We start from the raw sequence: 24,313 nt of genomic DNA, 5'->3' as shown, positions 1-24,313 counted from the left end.
ACTGAAGTGTTGGACTCCCCTTACATGTTATGTCCGGATCCTCACCCCAGTCCCGGCCCTGCCGCTGGCTGGGACCTCAAGGGCTGACAGAGCAGTGGAGGCTAAGGTTGCCCGAGGGCCTGCCATGTGCCAGGCCTGGTCGGGGCATCTCCCGTGCAGTTGTTAAGGCCACAGGGAGGGACACAGTGACACGCCTGCCCCTGAATGTTGCGGCAGGGCAGCCTTCCTAGCTAACAGCCGCACAGAGGCCCCAAGGCCATCAGGGACAGCACCTGGGGTGCTAATGTGGAGGGAAGGGAAGGGAGGGTGGGGGGTCAGCTCTCCTCCCCTCCTGCCTCCATGTCAGCACTCACACAGTCCCTTCTGCCTAGAAGTACCTACCATCACCACCAGGAGCCCAACCACCATAGCCCAGACACCTGTTTCGGCAGCCAGAGGCGCCCCTCCGGTTCTGAGGTTGTGATCACAGCTCCTTCTTCCCAGGCGGGTCTTCCTGGCCTGATGAAAGCACAGAGCTGCCCCCGCCCACGGTAGATGGGAGCCTCGTTTCTCCTGTGAGCAGCAGTAATGCTCATCCACCCTGGCACAGCCCGTTCCTAGGAACGTTGTTTATTGAACAACTAGCTCCTTTCATGTATTATATTGTTCAACTCCAACAAATCTGCGACTCTCACTTTTATTCTTATCCTTCATGGGTGGTGAGATGGAGGCCCAGAGAGGTCAAAGATTTTGCCTCAAGCCACACAGCTCTGAAGCCACTCAGGGCTGGGATTCCAATCCAGAGCTGCCTGACCCCAAAGCTCCCCCCTTAACCAGTTATTGCCACCTAGTCCGGACCCTTAGCCCACTTCATTGTTCAGCCACCAAGGCATTTGTAGATGAACAACTGAGGCTCAACAAGTGACCATTCACAAGGTCACAGAGACATTCAAGGTCATGGTTAGCCCCTGAATGTGGGTATCATGATTTTCAAAGCATCCTTCCTCCACACCGGACACCACTCTTCCTCTGACGTAGATCAACCAGTGAGATGAGCAGAATGGAGGCACACGGGGTGAATGAGGGCTCACTGACCTGCGGTCCAGCTACTCCTGGAGGCCCTGGGAGGCCCCTGGGCCCAGCGTCTCCCTGGAGCAGGAACAGAAGAAAGACAAGCAAGAATGAGTGTCCGGAGCTCATAGCCAGAGTCCTCAGCAAGCCACGGCCCTCGCACCCCTATTTGCTCATTTCTCATTGTAATGTCCCTGTCCCCTCCTCCTCCCTCCAGCACATCTGAGCAAAGGATGCAGGCGTGTGGTGCTGCTGAGTGTGACTGTGTGTTCACAGGCACAGCTTACGATTAGTGTGGTGCCCAGTCCCCCAGGGTCCCCCAGGCCTCTGCCTCCTCCCATTTCTACTGAGAGGCAGCACGGGGATCTCGAAGATGACATATCTCATCACGGTGATAAGACAAGCTGTCCCCTTTTCTCCTTACCTTTTTCCCTTCTGTGCCTTCTCTCCCTGGCTTTCCTGGGAGACCTTTGTCCCCTTTAAAGCCAGGCAGACCAGGGAGGCCCGGGGGGCCAGGAGGGCAGCCACTGCACACGTCCTGAAAAAGAGACAGAATAAGTAACCATCCCTTGTAAGGAGAAAGGGAAGGTGATGTAGAAGCAGACAGGTGCACCGGGCCGTTATCTGGAGTGCTCGAATCAGACTTGGCATTTTTCTCTCTCTTCATCTGAACTCAGATTTTAGTGCTGACACATCTGGATCGTTACCTCATGGCTCCCTACTTCTAGCCAGCCCAGACTGCTTGAAGTATTGCTCGCAACAGTGAGGTCAAAAGTGCACCACTATCTGTGAGCATTTAAAAGCATTAACCGGGGGCACCTAGGTGGCTCATTGGGTTGAGCCTCTGCCTTCAGCTCAGGTCATGATCTCAGGGTCCTGGGATCGAGCCCCGAGTCAGGCTTTCTGCTCGGTGGGGAGCCTGCTTCGCCCCCTCTCTCTCTCTGCTTGGCTGTCTGCCTACTTGGGATCTCTCTCTCTCTCTCTCTCTGTCAAATAAAAATAAATAAGTAAATAAAATCTTAAAAATAAATAAAATAAAAGCATTCACAGTACAGTCTCAAGGCAAACGTTTAGGACTGTTACAAACAACCTGTCCTGTTCCTACAGCTGGAGACGGAACACTGGAAGCTGACTTCTCTGCTCCTGCCTAAGTGGTTGGTGAACAAAGCAGAACAAAGGCAGGAACAGGCACACGGCCTCGGGATGTTCCGGCTGTAACACACACACCTGATCTGACCACACATGCCTGGCAATATTCTTCGTCCAAAGTAGGTGTTTAAGGAATGCTGCCAGGAAGTGAGACTTGCTCTACTCCTTTGAGGCAGGGGAGGGCTGTCCCTGGTGTGATTTTACGGTTCTCTCAGCCCAGGCAACATGTTTCCTCATTTGTCTGTGTCATCCTAAGACCTTACAGTCTGGAGCCCAGTGTGGACCCAGCAGAACTCACTGGCTTGACCACACCACTGGCCGTGTCTCATCCCAGGGCCCTGGGGTGCTGCTTCTCTGCAGCCCTCCCTCCCCTCTCCCTGGGATCCAGGTTAGATGCAGTAATGTGGAGAAGGCACTTAGATCTCAGACCAGCCCCAGTGCCCTTAGCTAGGATTCTCACTTGATGCCTGCACTCAGTGACTGTCCCTCAGTGAGAAACCACTTGCCAAGTGTGCACTGTTAGGCTCCACGCCCTTCTGCTCTGAGACCACGATGAGTACATAGCTTGAAGAGTTTGTGCTTCGACCGTGTCAATTGCACAGAACAAATGCATTCCCCGCAGCTTCTGGAATGCTCTGCTGGAGGCATCCGCCCAGGCTGGCGGCAGCTGCGGTCCTTCCTACAGGAGGTGATGCTGCAGAGGACTTAGCCATCACCTTGGTCCCTAACTCAGGACAGAAGGGTTTTTCCATCCCAAAGTGGACTCTGAGGGGCTCACCTTCCTTTGGCCTGCTTCACTCCTACTCAACCACCAAAAGTCTCCGACACCAGGAAGCCTTCCTGATTGCTTCATGAGACTGGGGGCTGCAACAGATTCCGTCTGCCACAACCACAGGAGCGTCTGCACTTGCCTCACTGCTGAAGTCGTCCGTGTATGGCTCCATCCCTTCCCCACCAAGCACAAAGGTGTGAGTGCTCAGAAGCTGGGGCTAGAGCTGCTTCATCCAATCAGAGCAAAGGGCTTCCCACAGAGCAGGGGTTCAATACATGAATGAGCTCCCTGACCCAACGGGCCAACCAAATGCCCCACTGAGCCCCTGACCCTTCAGTGTCCTGCACCATCTTCTTTTAATGGGTGGTTTGAGAAGCTGGGTGAATATTTTTTGGAGGCTGGGGAGTGCCACATGTTGGGGTATACAAAGCGAGGGTTAAAGAGGTCAACCAAAGGACAATGGTTTGGGGTGCTGTGTTTGTTTGGAGGAGCAGCAGAGCCGGGAGGAAATCCCCTATTCCCAGACCTTCTCTCGTTCTTAAAACAAGGTGCATCCATGGAACCCTGCCACAGTGCATGTATGATGCGTGGAATGGGGCTAGCCTGGAGGCAGGAACCCCACCCGATGACCTTTTCCTAGAATCGGAGGGCACAGTGGTGATCCTGAAACTATTCTCTATGGCGGGATCCACACTGTAAAGGGGTTATATCAGCATAATAAAGAATCACACTGCCTATTTCTTCCCAATTCCTAGAGGGCTAACACTCAGCCTGGGTCTGTCTTAGTCACAGATTCTGTGTAGGACTGTTCCTTGAATGTGGCCCCTGGGTGGCTCAGTCAGCTAAGCATCCGCCTTTGGTGCAAGTCATGATCCTGGGATGGAGCCCGACCTCGGGCTCTCTGCTCAAGGGGGAGCCTGTTCCTTCCTCTCCCTGTGCCCCTAAGCCACCCCCTGCTCGTGCACTCTCTCACTCTACCTTAAATACATAAATAAACCAAATCAAAAAGACTGTTCCTTGAAGACGAGCCGTAGCAATGCCCAGACCTTCAGTGAGGGTGCCGGATTATAGCTCTGACCCAGTCCCAGAGTCCAGGGAGCACAGGGAGACCAGCCCCCAACCTACAGTCCCACCCATGCTCACTCTGGCCCCCATGCTCCTGGGGTCCCCTGTTCCTCCTGACCCAGGACTACCGCCACATGCCTTGAGATTAGACAGGGTTCTGTTTGCACCCAGACCTCATCAAAGCCCCTGCCCTTGCCCAGGATCATGGTTTCATCCTTCTGAGCCACAGCCCCCTAATCTGTGAATGGAGAACCTCAAGGTCTGGTGAGAAAGAAATGAGATAATGAATGAAAAATGCCGGCCACCATGCCTGGCACATGGGGACCGCAGGGTGAATTTAGCTGCTCATCTGCCAGTACGATTTCTGTAAGGTTTCCCTCCCCGAATCTGCTGCCTTGCTCTACCTGCCGATTGGGTGCCCTTAATCATCGATACTGGCTGCTGACTCCCCGACTTAAGGGAGCTGCTCAGGCAAGTCCCGCAATCCCTTTGGGTCCATCTCCTTATCACAGGGTCCTTTTCCTTCCTTAGGGGAGTGTTGCAAAATCTAAATGAAATACACAGGCAGAGCACCTGGTATGTTGCAGGACTCCTCGGAATCTGTGAATGTTGATTCTCCCTGATCTCTGTCCCCCTTCTTTTGCCTGAGATGTTTTCATCAAAACTAGCTCGCTCGGCTGGCTCTCAGCACGGTGCAGCATACCAAGTGAGCACACCACCCAGCGCCCACCGAAGGGAGGGATGCCACAGTCTTTGCTATGCAGAGAGAGCAGCTCTTGCTTTCCAGGAGCAGAGATAACCCGCGGGGTCATCTTATTAAACCTCTTGCCAGATACCTGAATCCTCACTACAGTCTTCCTCCAAAGGGCCACGCAGCCTACCTCTCAAACCTCTCAGCGACAGGCAAGGAAATCACCACCCACCCACACTTCATCAGGGAGCTGGCAGCCAGGTCTGGCCTACGCAAGATGAAGTCAGGTGACAGAAGGGTCGAGCACAAGGGTCTGCGGTTGGACACACTGGGTCTGGGTCTTGGCTCTGCCACTATCCAGCTCTGTTACCTTGACCACGTGCCTTGCTCAGCTGTGCTCAACATCCTCCCTGTGAAATGCAGACCTCGCAGTGCCCACCTACTGAGCTGTCTGGGAAGATCAGATGAAATAGTATTTATCCAAGGGAGCCAAGTGATGGAGACATCCTGAGGATGACCTCGCTGGGCACAGAGCCAACAGTGGAAGTTCATTTAGCAGGGACTCAGGAGATGAACTTTCTACCCAGGCAGTTTTCCAACTATCAGAATGAAGTATGTGATGCTGTAAAATTCCTTGGAGCAGAGATAAATATTCTGTAAAAAAAGATGCCTTCTCAGGAAGGGAGGGACCTGCCACCAGCCACCTGGGCCAGACCAGCAGGCTTTACCCTACATCAGAATGGCAGAGGTTGCCTAGAAATCTTGGAGCCATATCAGTAGACTCTGCTGACCTGGGAAACCCACTTGACCCAAGCAAAGCACTGATCCATGGGACCAGCAAGGCTTGGGCACCACCCTGAATGCAGGTGCCCCGTCCCCTCTGGGGCTCCTAGTTACTCTGATGAACACAGTCGCATCCCACAGCAGGAAAGGAGCACAGATGGGACTAAAGGTCTACCTCAATGCGGCAGCCATGAAGCAGGAGTCTCCACACTCCCGTTATCATTGGCAGAAAGACTGGGACATCTTGAGTTGAATTCTTTGCCGGGGAAGGACAGCTTCCCAGCTCTTTCTAGGGCAGTGGAATTATGAGAAATGACTGAGACTAATAAAAGCCTCCAATGAACAAGGAATTTAATCGATAGGTAATGATTTTTGTCATGCCCTTGACTATGAAAAAAGTCTTCTCTTGTCAATTAAAATCAGGAAAGACTTTCTATTACTACTTTAAAAAAAAAAAAACTAAAATATATAGCTTTCCACCAAGGCATTTCATTGTGTACAGAGATGAAAAGTCTTGGGCTCCTCTGAAAAGGTTTTCTTTTCTCTTTTGTTTCACTCCCTCCCTCCCAGGCATGAGCTCTGTGACTTTGACATAACCCAAGTGCTTGTTCAGAACACAGGAAATGAGGAAGGAGCTGATCACACAAATGCCAAGCTTCACCCTAAATTAAGACAAAGACTTGATGCAGAGCCGGCAAAAGAGTCCCTCCCTACTCACTGCGGCAAGACGGTTCTTTCTGAAACACAGACTTTACCCGTCTGTCTTGCTCACAGCCTTTCCAGCCTTCCCTCATTTCAGGCCTGAGGCCTATGGGGGGGGACCCAGGCACCTCACAGTCCTCGCCCAATCTTGGCAGAGGGGCGCCCAGCTTCTCAGGGCCTTTAGTGTCCATGGACAAGGTGAACAGGTTCTGAAAACCAGCGAAGTCTGCACCCAGATCTGCTCTCCTTCCTGGCCAAAGGGCCCGGCTGTGACCTTCACTTCCCTGTCCTGTGCCCTTATCCTTTCACCAGGAGGATGTATACCCAAGCTGTTTGACTCTGCCTATGACTGCTTTTTAGGACATAGGACAGCCTTGTGTGGGGTTAAGGGTCAGTCTCTGAAATCAGTGAACACCGGACTGCATTCCCAGAAAGCCACTGATACCCAGTGCCTCACGGCCCTTACCTGCAAAGCAACAGCGCAGAGAGTACCAACCTCGGAGAGTATGGAAATCAGGTAAGAGATGCACACCAAGCATTTAGCACAGCCCTACACAGAGAACTTTCTAGGAGGATGGAAATGCTCTGTATCTGCCTTGTCCACTAAGATAGGCTCTAGCTACATCTGGCCATGATGTACTTGGACTCCGGCTAGTGGGACCAAGGACGTGAATTTTGTATTTACTTGTATTAAATTTTAATTAACTTAAAGCTAAACTGACACTTGTGGCCAGTCTGCTGGATGAGACAGAGGATTTGGCACATCGCTGGGCATGGAGAGTTCTGGACAAATACTGCCGTTAATATCGTCATGGATATTAACACACAGTTGTGCAAACCAAACGCGCCGTAACTTATTGAAATGCCCCCCCCACACCATTTCCAAATGCATGCACACGGACTTCATGCTTTTACCTTAACCAAGAGATTTATGTCCCCGGGCGACAGTAGTGAGGAGGGACCCTGCCAAAGCAAAAACACGTAAATACAGACGTACCCACAGGCATGCACACAGTACCTCCCCCATCCTTGCTCAGACAGCATAAGGCCTTCAAAGTGTAGGGTGGATGCAAACAGCTCTGTCCATGTCCCAAGCCAGGGAGGCACGAGAAGAAGTCACTTTGAAGGCGGCCACCATAGAGGCTGCCAGTTCTACCCATGACTAACTGACATCAGCCTTCCCGGTCCCCAGTCTCCTCCTGTTGGCCCTTTTACCTGGTGGTCTTTTCTCCCCACCCCCCATCAAAACCTGATAGGTCTTGCGGGTAATGTGGAAGGCCAAGGGAAAAACTGTCCTGGATTCCCCAGATGGGTAACAGCTGTTGCTATCAGTCATTCACAATCTAGTATGAATTTGAAGCCACTATTTCAGCTCTTCCAGGTTGAATTGCATTCTAAACCTCATCTGTCATACAGGTTGTAGGTGTCTAACTCTGGGAAAGAGAATTCAGAAATCAGGAGTAATCACAAAGCCTCTAAAGGTATGTAGAAGTCCACAGGTCACCAAATTCACATTCAAACCCGTTGAGTTGGAGGGTGCTGTGTTGGGATTATAGCCAGCCTGGAGCCCAAGGTGGAATGCAGGCTGGGTTGACACAGGGGTATAAGAACACATAGCCAGAAGGAAAGGCATAGTTAACAGGCAGACATTGTAGGGAAGAGGGAATTCTCGGGTAGAACTGGAGTAGATTGACAGGGTATTTTGCAAACTTCTAAATTTCGCAGCAAGGAAAGAGTGCCAGAGAATCCATTCTCCAGAGGAAGTGTTAGATTTTCCTCTAGAATATAGGAAGCCTGTGGCCACAAGTGAACGTGCAGGGGCTGATTTCTTCTGATTAAGTTTGCATTTCGGCTTATGAATTATGGATTGACTCTAGCATCTTGGGGATGCTGAAACTATCACAATTTTCCTGGCTTCCAAACCCCCCAGGCCTTCTGCCACACCTTACGGCTAAGCAAAGCCATGCAACCTTGGCATCATGTCAGGAAAACCTCTACAGTGATCGCACGTGTGTGCATTTTCCTGCAGCTTCTGTGCACGGGGCCTCTCATTGGCCCTCTGGGCTAGGACACAAGTGGACCCCCAAGATTGGGGCTGGCAGATTCGATCTGGTGGTGTCTACGGGTGTCAGCCCCGTAGGCGGAGCTCACTCTGCGTACACCTGCTCCAGCCGAAGCCCAGACCCCCCACCGGCTCTGAGCAAGACCCCCTGGAGGAAGGCCAACCTCTGCAATATTGTTTATTTAAACTTTAATTTAAAAGCAGAAGGAGCTTTTATCCCGAAGCCTGTTCTTCCTTGGGAAGTTAATAACCGTGGAGGATCTATATTCCTCAAAACGGGCCGCGTTCGAGCTGCTGGCGCTGTATTAGCTGGGGTGTCTCTGTGCTGTTCTGGGAGCCTCCTGTGGAGCCCAGAGCAGCCCCACTAGACCACATGGCCGGGAGCACTCACGGAGGCAGAGAGAACCGGGAGGGGACATCCAACCTAGGTACAATGTGGCCTCGGGGAAGAGTTTTATGAATGTGTCATCGTGACCCACTTCCCTAAACGTCACAGGGTAGGTGGCATGAGAAGGCACAGGATACACAGAAGGGGTCTGTGGCTGGCAGTGCCTGCGGCAGAAGAGGGGACACCCGCTGCTTAGCCACCTGCCGTGCTGGGCCCTGGGGAGCAGCTCACATGGGGCCGATCAGTTCAGGCATGATGGATGGTGGCTGGAAGAACAAAGGGTAGCAAGTGCGGATGCTGTATGAGCCAGTCCATGCCCTCCTGGGGCCCCTTCCGCCCACCCTCCTGGGTACCGCTCCGCCAGCTGCCAGGGACCCTCGCTGGAAAGGCGGGGGCTGACTCATAGGGAGGCCACAGACTCTTGACTCAAGGTGGGACAGTGCTGTGCTGTTCACAGATCCAGCAGCCCCTTTGGGGTCAGTCGAGTCTGCCTTTCCCCAGCCCCCAGACTCTAGGGGCCCAATTCTTAACAGGGATTCCCAGCACGGGAATTCTGTGGGAGCAGCACTGGGGAAACCCTCCGGGTTCCGCTCTCTACCCCAAGCAGCAGGGACTGTGGGGGACAGGCTGAAGTCAGCTGGCAGGGGGTGTCCAAACCCACTCACTGCAGAGGAGGTCTGGCCCTGCCAGCTCCTGACGGGTCACCCCTAAGCCCTCGGACACCCTGCCTGACGAGGCTTGGGTGAGTGTCTGTCACTTGCAACACGTCATGTTCCCCCTACAACCCCCCAGCACCTACTCCCTCTCTCAGGCATTCCATCCCAGAAATGGCTGGGGAGTGAACTGTCCCCACAAGTCCCCTGGGGAGGGGGGTGGAAGCTCTGGGCCTGGTCTCCCAGGGGCTTTGCCTGCGTATCTTCCTGGGCCAGCTGCCACCTGTGTCCTCCCTCTGGAATCAGCTGTTACCATGCGTGGAACAGAGTTCCCGAACTCTGAGTTCTGATGGTCCTCCCAGTGAGTACTCCCAGTGAATCACTGAGCCCGTGGGTGTCTTGGGGCTCCTGAAAAATGACTCCTCTGACCTGCACGAGCAGAGACACCCTGATACCTACTGGGCTGTACTTGGGACCATTTGTGGGCAGTGCGTTCCGTGAATTTAATGGTGATCGGAAACATACCTATTTATTCTCCTTCAGCCCTCCTTTTCCCGCTCTCCCTCCTCCTCCCTCTCTCCTTCCAGATTCTGCAGGTGACCCGCTGTGGGACTCACCTTTGTCCACATTGTCAGTGAAATGTGCTGACTTCTCTTTGCAGAGAGCTGTCAAGGCCTAGACCTGGCCGAGGTCATTTGAACCCCTGCTTAGCCTCTGGTCTGAACCTCGCTCTCCCCCTACTGCACCAGGGTCCTGCACGAGACTAAGGATATGGCTTCCGCGGGCCTCACTGTCTGCCTGCTGCAGAGCTGGCTTCCTGGGGAGGAGGTCAGTGAGCTGTCCCTAACCTGTCATGTGACCTTCCACTCATCCCACAGGTAGGTCCTCCAGGACCCTTCCAAACAGACCAGGGTCCCCATCCAGGTCTCTGCTGTGCCCAGCAACCAGAGGAGGGTGCGACCCTTGTTGGTGCCCGGGGGTCTCTGCCTCGGACACTTGTCTGGGTCGGGCAGCAGGCCGGGCCTGCAGGGGAGACTCTGACCGTCAGGTGCAGAGGTGAAGCTTCTGCCAGGTGAGCATCTTGGCCTCAGAGCCTGACTTACGATTGGTCCCACCGAGGCCTCAGAGTGCCCAGTCCTGATGCCACCAGCTCTTCCCTCCCCGACAAACGTCCTTCAGTGCAGACCAGCTTCTCCTGGGTCTGCACTGCTGCCCGGCCAGACGGCGCATCCTCACCATTCTTTCCCTAGAGCCCCGTCCCTCCCACCGTGGCCTGGTCACTTCGTCAAGACCTGGGCCGTCTCTGGCAACAGGAAGTCAATCAGGGGGGCTCAACATGTTCCTGCGGGAGCCCGGAGGAGCCTCAGGCTAGACCACCAAGGAGTGAGCACTCAGCACCAGCCCCTCCCCAGCACCCCGGCTTCCACTGTTCCCCCAAGAGAAAAAAGAGTTTCTGCCACTGTGGGAAGGGGGTAACTGGGCAGGGCAGACATCCCTGGACATCCCTGGACTGGGGCAGGAAACGGGCCAGTTAGGAGTCTGGGGTGCACGCTGGGGTCCGTTTGCTCACCTCCAGCCCTGCTCCCTACTCTTCCCTGTCCTGTTCCATGTCGGGGAGGCCTCACCCTAGGAGCGTGCCGTGGGGCTCACTGCCTGCAGGCCCTGGCTGAGGTGGGCGAGGAGAGGTCCCATCAGGAAACTGGAGTTGGGGAGACCCTGCTCCGTGCCTCTGGCCCAGCTCTCAGGCAATGGCCACAACCCCAGCCACACACCACACCCACAACCCCAGCCCTTCCTGGAGCCCTACCCCACCCTCTCACTTGGCACTGGAAACAGGTTATGGTCCTGTTGGCCTCCCATTGTGGCTTATCTTGGGGCTCCCCAACATCTCAGGTCAGCCCCTGCCCGCAGCTGTAAGAAGTCCCTCTTTCAGCCTCTTGGACCATCTGATTGTGTTTTATTCTCACAGGAGCCCTGACTGAGAGTTACTATTCATCTAGAACCGTGAGATGACATACTGGCTTGCCAGGAGGCCCTCTTTCTCCTGGATTTCCTGGTACGCCCTAAGAGAAGAGAAACAGGAGAGGTTAACTGTGCTAATAAGCACATCATCACCGGCCACTCTGCCAACGCCAACCCCCAACTTCTGTGTCTGCCATGCGTAACTGGGTGGGAAAAAATTTACCCAACCGTGAAGACTGGTAGTGATAAAAAAGCCTGCTTTCCGGTCTCAGCTGGATACTCAAGTCTTCCCAGAAAATATTCTACTGTGGCAAATATTTAGAATAAGCCATCCCTCCTGAAATTCTGACCCAAAATGCAAAACTGAAAATGAGGCAGCTCACAGAGTGTATACCTGTGCGCGTACACACACACACCCCTATCTTAAATTTCCACCATCCTTCTCCAAACACAGGTGGAAGGATGAGCTCTGGAAGGAGGGCTGGTTATAAGAATGTCACATTGAGGGGTGCCTGGGTGGCTCAGTGGGTTAAGCCTCTGCCTTCGGCTCAGGTCATGATCTCAGGGTCCTGGGATTGAGTCCCGCATCGGGGCTCTCTGCTCAGCGGGGAGCCTGCTTCCCTCTCTCTCTCTCTCTGCCTGCCTCTCTGCCTACTTGTGATCTCTCTCACTGTCAAATAAATAAATAAAATTAAAAAAAAAAAAGACTGTGGCATTGAGAGTGGGGCAGGGAAATGAGAAGAGGCGGACGGGCTCCAGAGGGTAACTTTCTCCTCCGCAGGAGAACCAAGGAAGGGAAGGGGAGGGTGATGTATATTGTCCCTGCCTCTAGTGAGCTGAAGCTACAGATGGAGATATGCATGTCTAAGAAGAACTACTGCTACATCTTGTCAGACAGCTGTGCCTCTGAAAGTCATTGCTGCCATCCATCCACTGGGGCAGAATATACAGTGAGCGACACCCATGAACCTGGCATGCAGCCAGGCATCATGGACCTCGAGATGCCTAAGCCACATGGTGCTATCTTCATGGAGCTCAGCTCTATCTAAGCAGAAGCAGAAGCCTGGCAGGAGGTAAGAGACGACTGTCCCTGTCACCATGTGGGAAGGGACGCAGTCCTCAGGGAGAATCAGGTCAGTCTGAGATTCCCGTGAAGGGAGAAAGCCCTTGCAGGGAAGGGTCAGGAACAAGTCTGTGGACAGCAAGTCCACGTCACTGGCTCTGAGCAGGAATGACCCGCTAAGGATGTGAGGAAATCGACCAAACAAGTGGGAGGCGTTGTCTGGGATGCCTGGGAGCTAACAAGGTCTGAAAGCGTAGCACAAAAGCATGAGGAGGGAAACTAGACTGTACAAAATCGTAGCTCCTGGGCAAGACAAGAGTAAAAGTCTAAAAATGGGGAGGGGGCAGGGATGAGTGGAGGAGAACTGCTCCTCTGGGGGTTTCCTGGTCAAGGGCAGCTGGGAGGTGGGGGAGGAGGGCTTCCAGGGAGTCTAGAAGGACCTCAGCTGAGCAGATACTGCTGTTCTGTACTCACATCCTGGCCGGCGGGTCCCTGGGGGCCGGGAAATCCAGGTAAGCCTCGGGATCCCTGAGGGAAAGAGAACGAAAGACACTTGCCATCAGTTTAAGCAAAATTAGATCCCCCCCTCCTTTCTTGGCACTAGTTGGTTCTCATTGTACAAATGGCCTGTTACTATGAGGAATCTGATATAATAATGCGTGTGCCCAGATTCTCCGCTCAGCGCTTACTCATTTCGCCCACGCTTGTGGAGGTGGGTGTTACACACACACACAAAGAATGTTCTGGAACACCTTGACTTTGAGCCCTCCTGCCCAGGCCCCCTGTGGGGGCTCCTTCCTGGAGCAGAAGGGTCGGCTCCGGCAGTGAGCACGCTGTAGTTCACCCCTGCACGTCCGGTGGTAGGCTCAGCATGGTGCCCGGTGCTCAGAGGACAGTTATGATTTTTCATTAGAATATCACGCCCGTTCTGTTGAAACTTTCTGAACAATATCAGGAATTCTCACGCATGTCTTTTTCATTGTGGATCCTGCTTCTTGTGGGAATCTTCCTGAAGTGGATGTGCGGGTGGGAATCAGCGCTTTGTGATGGCAGGAGCTGGGACAGTGCTAACCCGGCCACTCTGAGACCTCCCAGATGTCCCCTCCACCACGACCCTCCAGAGGAGCCCCATCCCCCGTGTCCCGCACCCTACTGCTATGCTACAGTAACTCGCTCTGAAGCCGATGCCTCTCCATGAAATCTTCTGGGCCTCCTACTCTATAAAAATGGGTATACAAACCCATTTTCTTAGTTCGGAAATTACTAGAGGGCTCAGAATTTTACAGATAAGGTATGTCGTCACAGGTGCTAGCCTGCAGCTGATCTGTGCATAGAGATCCACGTTCACTGCCGAACGCGTACATTGTGCTTGTCCTCATCCGTGGCTTCTCCTAAGAACCGTGGCTCCTGAGCCCTCCCTTGCTTCCCAACACTGAGCCCTCCGGACCACCACGATGGCCCAGGGGTCTAACCAGGCTTGCTTTCCAGATTCAGAGAGATCCCTCCCTTGATCAGGACAAAGGCTGGGGCTAGTGAGGCCAGGATTCAAAATCAGTTCTGCTGGTAATTAGAGTCATCAAACCACACTGTCCTGTAACATGGAGATGCCCAAATGGGAAGCCCATCTCGGTCTCACCAAATATAGCATGGGCACGCTGGATTAGATGACCACCCAGGCCCTTCCTACTATCATTCCAGAGACGGATGATTTATATCCTAGAGAGTCTGCACTGTTTCATGTTAGGGATTTGCAGAAACCTCGTGAGTTTTCCCCTCCGCTTTAAAACTGCTTTCATTAGAACAGAACTTCCCCATTAAGCCCAACTCTTCATTTTACTCATACTGTACCGGGGGCCCTTTGTCTCCTGGTGGTCCAGAAGGGCCCTGAGAAACAAACAAACAAAGCGTTAAATAAGTCGAGTCAGAATGAAATGTTTCTTTAAACATGCTATCGTGTTCATTTGTAAGGTAGGTCTTTAACTGTCCTTGGAGGGGCAGCTGACTCCCCCAACCTTCCAGCCAGTCACATCTGCTCAACCCACCCAGGAGATCTGCCCATGCAGGTCTCCCCAGAGCTTTCTCCATCTCTCCCCAAAGAGGTGCTGCCCTATCCTGGCACCCGCTTGGTTCCTGACGCCGGAGCTCCTCTCTAGTTCGTAGCTCTGGTGCAGGGTGGGACCCCGCAGCCCAGAATCTTCAGGTGGTGCCTCCCTCCTGCTTGGGACAGGCTGGGGACACACTCAAGGCCAGACTCCCCCTGGCATGGCCTGCTTTGGCTGATACCACAATTATGACCCCCAACTCCTAAAAGGGGGTCTCTCTCTCTCTCTCTGTTACACACACACACACACACACACACACACACACACACACACACACTCACACACATACGGGTCTGCCCTCTAAGCTCTCAGCTTAGAATCTGGCTTCTAGATATTGCATCTAAGATGTGGCCATGGACTAAATCATGAGTGTATGGTTTCGGGTCCTGCTCTGAGTGAAATGCTCCCTTGCCCCGAGTCAGCCCTATGCTCTACTTCTGCATGGATGATTCTCCCCTTCTACCTGGACACATTCTTGTCACACTTTGGTTCTCAGCTGAGATGTCCCCAGCTTTGAAAGCCTTCCCTGGCTCCTCCCAGGATACTCATTAGAAACGGTCCCCTAACCCCTCCATGCACCCCACCCAGGATGCAGTGCCTAAGACTATCATCCCTTCTCAGCCGTCTGTCCTGTCCCACTGAACGACTACACGTGTGTGGTCAGGTGGGCACTAAGCCCTTTGCTCAGCACTGTCTTCAGCACCCAGCCCAGTACCCCGTGGCAGCCAGGACACCATAGAGCACCGGAAATGGCACTCCATCAGAATTAACATTTTAGAGCATGAGAACTTGGGAATCAGGTATCAGCACCCTTCATTTTCACTGATGACCAGAGTGAGGTCAGAGGAGACCGGGACCTGCCCCAGCCACCCCAGGAGTCACTTGACAGTGGAGTTAGCCCACCTCCTGCTCAGTGGAGCGTACCCTGCGTCTCCCTGCAGCAGAGCCCAGGAGAACTGCCCCAGACGTTCCCAAGAGGAAGAAAGAGCTCACACAAATGTACCAGTCTCTGGCAGTATAACAAGCCAGGTCACCACAAAGCCCACCTACTAGATACATCTCAGGACGGACTGATAAAACGGAGGAAGCCACATTTTAAGAGCACAGCTGAGCACTTGAAGAAGGGAGGGGAAATCTCCAGAGCCCTGAGGGCAAGCAGGTAAGTCAGGCAACTAGTCAGGGAAGACTAGTCAGGGAAGAAAAGAGACCCACTTCCAACTGGGGTCTATTTGACCCAGCATTACTTCTCAGGGTCTCCATCCAGGCGAAAGTCAACAGTATATACACACCTGAGGTTTGCTCCTTTCAAAGCCGCTCCCCATTGAGACCACACTCATGCCTCAAGCAAAGGACCTAAGGACAACTGATGACTGGCAAGGGGAATGCTGCAAGGTCACTTCAAAGGCACCCTTGGTTCCAGATGAAACGCCATGATCATGCTGTGATCATGACCTCAAGCACTTAACTTGGTCATTCGATCGAGGTCCAGAGTCTGCCTTACATCATCTAATATAAAATCCACATATGAAAGATGGATTCTGTTGTCAAAAAGGCATTCGTTTCACATCTCAGCCTTATCAAGTGTTAGCTGCTGGACCTTGAGGGAGTCGCTTGGTCTCTCTGAGCTTCTGTCTCCTCAAATGGAGTACAAAGCTAGACGGCCACCTTGCGTTGAGTGATCGGAAGTCAAAAAGATGTTCTAAGGAGAGAGCCAGGCAGCACAGCACTACTATTCTGTCAGTACACGTTCAACAAATATCAAAGTGTTGGGGTGCCTGGGAGGCTCAGTCAGTGAAGCGTCTATCTTGGGCTCAGGTCATGACCTCAGGGCCGGGGGATGGAGCCCCTGTGTCGGGATCCCTGCTCAGCGGTGAGTCTGCCCCTCCCCCTCCCTCTGCCCCTCCTCCTACTTCCCCACTCGTGCTGTCTGCTCTCTCTCAAACAAATAAACACATAATCTTAAAAAAAAAAAAAAAAAGAAATATCAAAGTGTTGAGGAGGAGAGATTGTACAATGGCATTTCTAAATGTGAAGTCTAAACACGTCAGCACCAGCCACACCCTCTTTTCCAAGATTATGCTCTCTCATGTGTTTGCTCAAGAGCAATTTCACCCCAACGCACAGATCTTAGCCTTTGATACCATTTTCCACCAGAAGGAAACACAGCTCCGTGGAGAAATGACTGCTTGCAGATCGGGACAAGACAGGTACACAAATCTAGTGCACCACGTCTTTCCAGAGAGCAAGGATGCTATCAAAGATTTCTAGGCTTCTGTCAAAGGCACTCAGGGTCAACGGGATAAGCTCCTACTGGCATCAGCTGAGACAAAGGGACGTCAAAGGGAAACACAACCAGACTATAAGGAAACACATCAAATGTGCTTGAATCCAGGAGTTCAGAATTACTGATGGAAAACAAAAGACCGAGCTAACCGTCTTTGCGAGATGCAAGGGAATCGAGTTATTATGCAATGATAATTGAAGGGAAAGACTGGAACACCCGTTCCTATCCTGCCTCCCACATGAACTGTACCACTGGGTATGTCTATTGTAACTGAGGGACCTCTCCTGCCTCTAGAAGTATTCTAGCAGATAGATAAAAAAGAACTGGTAGGACAAGAAAGGCATCAATTTGCAAACCTTGATGTGCTAATTGATCTAAGCATTGGACATCAAAGAGTGTGAACATCACAAGGAGAGAGACCATCAGACCCCAGTGCCTCCTAAAGGAAGCGCACACTCCCTGTGAAGTCTTGCCAGCAACATCAAGCCTGAATCTGATCAAGGCTCTAGGCACAATTATGGATGCACAGGAAACACAGGACAGTGCGATGTGTTAAACAATTAAATTAACAAATTCCAGACTTGGGAAGAGGCTGTCTCCGGAAAAGACTCCTGAGCATGAACTCATCACTATCTCTGCCCTGCCGAGAGCGTGTCAGAATTGGGGGGGGGGACCCTAGCTCTGTCACATCCTAAGTGTCCCTTCAGGCAAGTGGCGTCCCCCTCTCTATCGCATTTGGAACCTGAAAAGGAGAAAGGAACCCGCCTGGTGTGGACACCCTACTCGCTGCTGCCCCCCGCAGGCCGACCGGCATACCGGTGGGATGCTTTAACTGCGCAGCTTTCATCTCTAGTCTAATTATTCCTTCCAGGATGGGGAGTTCAAAAAACACCTCTGTAAGGACCCTGACACATTTTACTGCACATAATCAGCTCCATGCTTCCTTCTTCCATCAGGCTGTCAATCTAACAGCGAGCCAGTCCTGTCCGATGTGTGTCTCTGCCTACTACTCCGAGGGAGGCACCAGGACGAGAGAGTCCAGGCAGGGGAAGGAAAGGCGGGATCCAAAGATCCAAGGCAGGGCGCCAGATGTTATTACCGATATTACCGTGTTGTCACCTCCCAACACCCCTGTTGCGGCAGCAGAAATGATTGGTATGCGACCCATGAAGAAGCTCATAGAACCGGAAGGTCCGAGTCTCGGGGAGCCCAGCTGTTGGTGGGAATCCCACCCTGGCTGGCCTTGAGCTCCTGGATTCAGGGAGGTTCACGGCAATTTGATCTGCCCTCAGGCCTAGGCTGGATCATTTCTAAGCGTTTAACGCCTGGCTAAAGCAGATCACAAACAACCTGGAGATTAAAGGGATTTTTGTTAATGCCTTGAAGTAAGAGGCCAACACTCCCTGCCACTGCTTCCCCATCTGCGCCCCCATCCAGTGAAGGTGCACAGGTTGGCGGGGAAAGCCAGGGCTCCCTTCCAGGGGGTCGGCACTGCTCCTGGATGCCAAAGGCCCCAGAGCATCATGCTCCGGGAGGAAGGATGTGAGGAGTAACTTGTAGGCTGATCCATCCTTAATGGAAATGAATAATCCTGCTCAGCCTGCCGAAGCCACAGGCGAAGAGAACTGGCTTGGGGGGATGTGGGAAGCGAAGTGCATCCTGCCCTGGACCAGCTGTGTGCCATCGGCCAAGTCACTCCACCTTGTGAAGCTCAGACTGTTTCCCGGGAAAACAGTGACGTAGGAGACATGGTCAGCACCCGTCTCTAAATGCCCTGAACACACAGGAACCTGGCAACATCCTGGGCTTTCCATTGCCACAGGACCACCCTTGGCCCAAGGGCAGGGCAGGCAGGGAGCTCCTGGGAGTCGCCCCCCCCCCCCAAATGAGCAGCCTTCATGCACTGGCCAATAGGAATGGGCACACAAACACCCCTGCCTCGCCCCCCGTCAGACCACAGCTCCGCCGTGTGCCCACACCTCCTGGGCTGTTTGTGGAGGGGAGCCCTCATTGTCTACTGTGGAAGCCTGCTCATGAACACACCCTCCCTTGCTTCCCCTCCTTTCCCCACAACATAATGCCCTAAGTGGTGATTTCTGGAGCATTTCTCAAATAAACTCCTGGCCCTTGGACCCTGTTCTCAACAGAGGCTTCTGCAGAATCCAGCCTTCAGCTGGTGGTTCGGCAACTTTCAGGGGACTCCAGGAGGTGGTGAGTGGGGCGTCCGTGCTTCTACACCTGGCTCCCAGCCAGACACACATCACTCATGGCCACGTTCCCGTGAAGGGACAGTGGTATCCCCAGCAGACCCACATCCCTGGCATCAACCCTTCTTCCCCTCCTCTGACTCTCAGGGCACCCCTGCATTCTCTGTGCAGAATCCCAGGCCAACAGGAGCCTAGGCAAAAGGCCAAAGACAAGATTTATGAAAACTCTGTAAGGTTGTGTCCACCACAGAAGCTCATAATAAGTTGACGTGGAGGAAAGACAATACCAGGCTGATTTACAGCTCCTGGGGTGCAGCCAGCCAATTACTTTTCAGGTGGAATCGCTTAGGCACAAACATATTTCATGGTGATTTCAGGCAGCTCCGAACCTGGAGGGGGGGTGGAGAGCATCCAACTCTGCCCACTGGCTTTCTGATTCAGGGCTTGACACCGTGAGTCCTTAGGGAGCACACGGGGACCTACAGAGCCCTACTGAGGAACAATGGGGCCTACAAATGGCTCACAGCTTCCCTTGCAAAAAGTATTCTAGTCTACGGGTCATTCCTGCAGGAAGCAGAATCCTCACTCCGGCAGATTCGGGAGAGAAGAAGGGGAATTTCAGCAAAATTCTCCCCACAAGAAGGAGTCTGAACTACTATGTTTCTTCATGGCAATCTTTGGCCAGAGTGTTCCTTCCAGCTACCAAAAAACTGAAAAAAATAGCCGACAAAGTTGATATAAACATGTAGGGGGGGACTGTGCTCCCTGAGAATTTCTTTTAAGAAAAACAAAGTAACTCTAGACATTCCCAGGGGGATTCCATACACCTGTTCAATCCATGGTTTCTGGGGACATTTGGGAAGACAGGTGTCCCACTGCTAGGGTTGTGATAGAAGGGAAGTAGTCACTTCTGGTGGGGAGCCAGTGAGGCAAGATGGGGGCAGGGGGAGAGGGTGGGGATGCCCTGGAGATTTGGGGGACAGAGTGAGGTGCCCGAGACCAGTGCTGGGATTTCAGAGGACCACAGAGGGAAGGAAAGGAGGTTCCTGCTTGACAAGTGATATTTTGGGGAAGAATCCATATTTCCCCTTCAAAGTATCTGAGAGATAAATGAGCGGTGTTCCTTTAATTGTTTTTGACTATGGTCTGAATTTCTTGAATGCAAAACCAAGCCGAGACTGGGGCCATGTGCTGCTCTGGTCCATGCTGGGTTCACCCTGAATGGGGCAGAGTTAGACCACACTTCTGGATTAAGCAATGCTAATCTGGGTAGCATGGATATTATGAGGCTTAGTAATAGCATTAGAAAAGGACTGGGTATTTGCGCTTCTTTTAAATAATAGTAAGACAGTGCTACAGACTGAATGTCTGCATCTCCTCCAGACTCTTATATTGAACCCCAAGCCCCCTTGTGATGGTACTTGGAAATGGGGGCTTCCAGAGGTGACTAGGTAATGGGAGTAGAACCCTCATGACTGCAATTAGTGTCTTTACAGGGACCCCAGAGGTCCTCTCTTTACAAGACCCTCTTTTTACAAAGACCCTCTCTTTACAAAACCCTCTCTTTACAAGAGACCCCAGAGGGGTGCCTGCGTGTTTCAGTTGGTTAATTGGCCAACTCTTGATTTAGGCTCAGGTCATGGTCTCAGGGTCCTGGGATTAAGCCCTGTGTTAGGCTCCAAGCTGGGTGTGGAGCCTGCTTAGGATTCTCTCTCGTTCTCTCCCTTTGCCCCTCTCCTGTTCTCTCTCTCTCTTAAAAAGAAAGAAAGGAAGAAAGAAAGAAAAGAAAAAAGTCAATACAATTTTAAGGTGCATTATGAACATACGGTGTGTCTTCAGCCAAGGAGAGACCAAATCAGAAGATGAGTCACCAGGATTGAGAGCAAGTCTTAAATTCCGAAGGCTATAATTCAGTAAAAGAGAGCAGGAGGTGTGCTTTTTTGGTACAAAGGGAAGAATCAGAAGCAATGGATAGAAGACACAGAAGACCATATTCCAATTCTCGATGAGAAAAATTTCCAATAAATGTCTCTTCTCTATGGAAATAAGTGTCTAAATTTCAAAGCCAGATGTACTGGCTTTGAAAGGAGTATGTCTTCTATTTCTAGAGATATTCAGGTGGAATAATATCTATCTTCAACTTGGGTGGGGTCCCGGGCACCCACGGTCCTTGCAATCTCTTATAACCCCCGAAATCACCACCTCTAAGAAGTCTGCAGACTCACGTTGGTCAGACTGGCATGACTCGTTCATCACACTACCAACGGGAGGACCACATCACGAATTTCATTTTAGGGACTATATTAAAACCTTCCTTGATTCTACTTATGTCCTCACCTGATCCTAACTGGAGGCAGAGGGGTAGTGGACTCCATTTGGCCTAAATACACGAAAGCACATTATCTCTCCCACATCACACCCCTTTCCCAGACAATTCGGTTTCACTGGCTATACCACAGATTTGCAAAAGTTTTCCCAGTGAGTCATGTTTTTCCTTTTTAATTTTAATGAGTTTTGTGCTTTCCTCTTTCAATCAGACAAGTCTTGGTCCCCTCAAAAGCCTTATTCCCATTCGAAGTACACCAAGTTCTAGAACAAAGCCAGTGGACAGGTCTACACCCCCTGACTGACTCGAAGACCAGTGACATGCTTCTCGGTTAGAGTCCTTGCAGGCAGGCCCAGGGAGCCAGCAGGGAGTGGCAGTGTGGCTCTAGGGAGGGGAGGAAGTTCTGGAAGAATAAAGACTCACAGGAGGGCCAGCCACCCCGATGCCTGGGTCGCCACGGTTGCCAGGAGAGCCAGGGATCCCGGGTGCCCCTCGGTCCCCCTAGAGAGAAGAAAAATAAGATGATGAGGTCAGTTCTGGGCAGGACAGAGCCAGCACACAAAAGGAATTATGCCCCCTCCCACCATCGTGACTGCACTATCCGTCGGCGTCTCTCCTGCCACGTGAACTCCGCATGTCCCCCCACAACCCCCAGGCAGCCCATCACCCACCCAGGCCACTGGCATGTGCATATCCAGGAATGCTCATCATGAACCTTTCAAAGCTTACCAGGCCCCAACCTTGATAATGCCTCCAAAAGCGGTTATAACAAGATGGCACCTCCCATGTGACCACAGGTCCAAATTTTGCTGAGATTTCTCCAGACCTCATCATGCCCCCATCCTGACCTCAACCCGTATTTGACTACATACCCATATTTCAGATCAGGTCCCAAATCACCAATAATTTACCAATAATTTGCCAAGTACCTCTATTTCCCCAGCCACTTCTCCAGGGGTTGGGAGAGGCAAGAATGACTGAACCTTAACCATTCCCTTTGAGCACAGGGGTTCAGAGAGTGTGGGTCTCAGTCCTGTCTTCAACACCTATTCACAGTTGACTCAAGAAAGTGACAAGTTCCCCGAGCTTTAGTTTCTTCATTTACAATGGCAGGTAGCCACAATGGCAGCCAGGTCAGAGATGGTGTGCTCATAAAACAAGGATACGTGCTCCGAGTGCTGTCCTGACACAGCCCGGCCTGGATCTACCTGTTAGTTAGCTATTGTGCCTGTGGCCCTTCTCCTGCACCTGTCATTCTGGACTTTGATGGGAAGAGTACAAGGGAGGAATGTTTGCCATTTCCTGTAGAAGGAAGCTGAGATGGGATCATACCCTTTCATCCACAATTTCAAAATCCTCAGCCTCCAAAAACAAGGGCTTGTCCTAACTCACTAGGATCTGATGTGGACTATGGATAACCGTCATTGACCCGGCTGTGTGTGGATGCTTACACGTTTCTGATGCATCAATGTGAAAGAGTTTGATTAGGACGCTGGCCCACACACCATAGTCATTTTACACCTGCAGTTTGCAAACTGCTACCTTTCTAATTCCAAAGTAAACCCAGCCCACAACACACAGGGGCCAGAACCCACATCAGCTCTGTGTGGGAGACTGCACACTTGTATGGGGTCAGCTGAACTCAGCCAAGCCTCACGTGCATCGGTGGCTGATCTTGTTCAAGCTATTTAATATCCCTGGGATGAGTTAATGCCCATGACAAATGAAAAGAGCTTCAGAAGGTTGCTGTGAAGAACCAGTGAGACACGCACAGCAATCTGATCTCAGGTGGAAATTGACATTGCTAGGAAACAGTTTGCTTATTAAGGTTTAGGTTTCTAAGCATGAAAAACATCTAATTAATCATCAGCTTACCCACTAACCATCATTTTAATCAGAAAAGTTTGCATCTGGGCCTTTAAGAAAAGTAATGTTTCTAAGATGATTCGTGTTCCCGCAGTAGGACTCTGGCCTGGATGAGCACCTAAGTCACGTACTTGCTCAACCAATCCTTGCTGTTTATTTCTTTCTAGCAGCGATAAGGGCTGCTGGACCAAAAGATGCCCATTTCCAACACTCCGTGCTGAGTTCTGAAGAGAAATCATGTTCATGGGAAGTGGGAAGGATGGGGCTTGGGACGGTCTCACAAAAGAGATCAACCAGACCCCAAATCTGTCTCTAGTCACACCGTTGCTGGCCGTTATCCTTCCAGGCCCACCATGGCCATGCTTCCTGGGAGCTGGGTCGGCCCTCCGCCTCACCCCTGCCTCTGTACATAGGCCCCTCCTGAAATTCTCTTTGAAACCCCAGCTGGTACATTGTGTTTCTTTAGGAAAATGGGTTGTGGCTCATTCCACGAAGTACAAGATGCTTGGGGCTGCTAGGAAATCTACTTTGTATGCAGGGGGAAGGCAGGAAGTCTAGAAATAAGACAAATACAGAGAAAGTGTAATGAACAGAGGACAAACATGTTCCTCACGGTGCCAGTCGCACGCACACTACACTAGTGAGAGGGACACGTGGGAAGATTCCAAAAAGGCAGTCAGGGTACCTTTTTAGGACAATGTCCACCTGACCCTGTAACCCTGGGCAAGTCCCATAACCTCTCTGCTCCTGAAGACTTTTATCAATGAGAATGAAAGAGAACATTCTACCAAACCATCAGGGATCTTATGAAGACTCATTTCAAAGGGAAGACGCTATTTAACATGGAGTATTACAAGTATATTATTATCACTTTATTAGTGGAATTAGAAGAGAGAAAATAAACCAAACACACATAAATGCCAGATGAATCCATACCCTTTGGCATTTTAAAAATATTTAATATAGATTTCTTAACACTTTCTGTCTTAGCTGGGCTCCCCTCTTCCCCCCAAGGCTGCCTCATGCACACCAGCAAATGCTAACTACCATGAACTAGACCATGTCAACCATCCATGTTTTAATATCCCAAGCACCAACCCATCAAAGAAGACCACCTCAATCATTCAACTTCCATTACCCCACCTCTGCCTGTATTGCTCCCTGTTCTCCTCTAGATATTTGTGTAGA

At 51.8% G+C, this 24,313-nt stretch overlaps 1 protein-coding gene across 2 annotated transcripts in view; it reads right to left on the bottom strand.

The window, feature by feature from the left end:
- The window catches only part of LOC111146614 (collagen type XXII alpha 1 chain), a 246,739-nt gene that overhangs the window by 49,845 nt on the left and 172,581 nt on the right, over positions 1-24,313 (bottom strand). For both annotated transcript variants that reach the window (XM_022502245.1, XM_022502246.1), the window contains exons 40-46: positions 21,683-21,760; positions 14,189-14,224; positions 12,815-12,868; positions 11,334-11,378; positions 7,128-7,175; positions 1,475-1,588; positions 1,075-1,128 (exon numbers count right to left, since the gene is read on the bottom strand). In XM_022502245.1, coding sequence (XP_022357953.1) covers positions 1,075-1,128; positions 1,475-1,588; positions 7,128-7,175; positions 11,334-11,378; positions 12,815-12,868; positions 14,189-14,224; positions 21,683-21,760 — 429 coding nt within the window. The remainder of the gene's footprint in view (positions 1-1,074; positions 1,129-1,474; positions 1,589-7,127; positions 7,176-11,333; positions 11,379-12,814; positions 12,869-14,188; positions 14,225-21,682; positions 21,761-24,313) is intronic.

This window comes from Enhydra lutris, unplaced genomic scaffold (genome assembly GCF_002288905.1).
Source record: "Enhydra lutris kenyoni isolate GAN:26980312 unplaced genomic scaffold, ASM228890v2 scaffoldscaffold14, whole genome shotgun sequence".
In the NCBI taxonomy this organism is placed as follows: Eukaryota; Metazoa; Chordata; class Mammalia; order Carnivora; family Mustelidae; genus Enhydra; species Enhydra lutris.
Note: the sequence above shows the minus strand (reverse complement) of the source record. Positions and strands in the feature narration are given on the sequence as shown.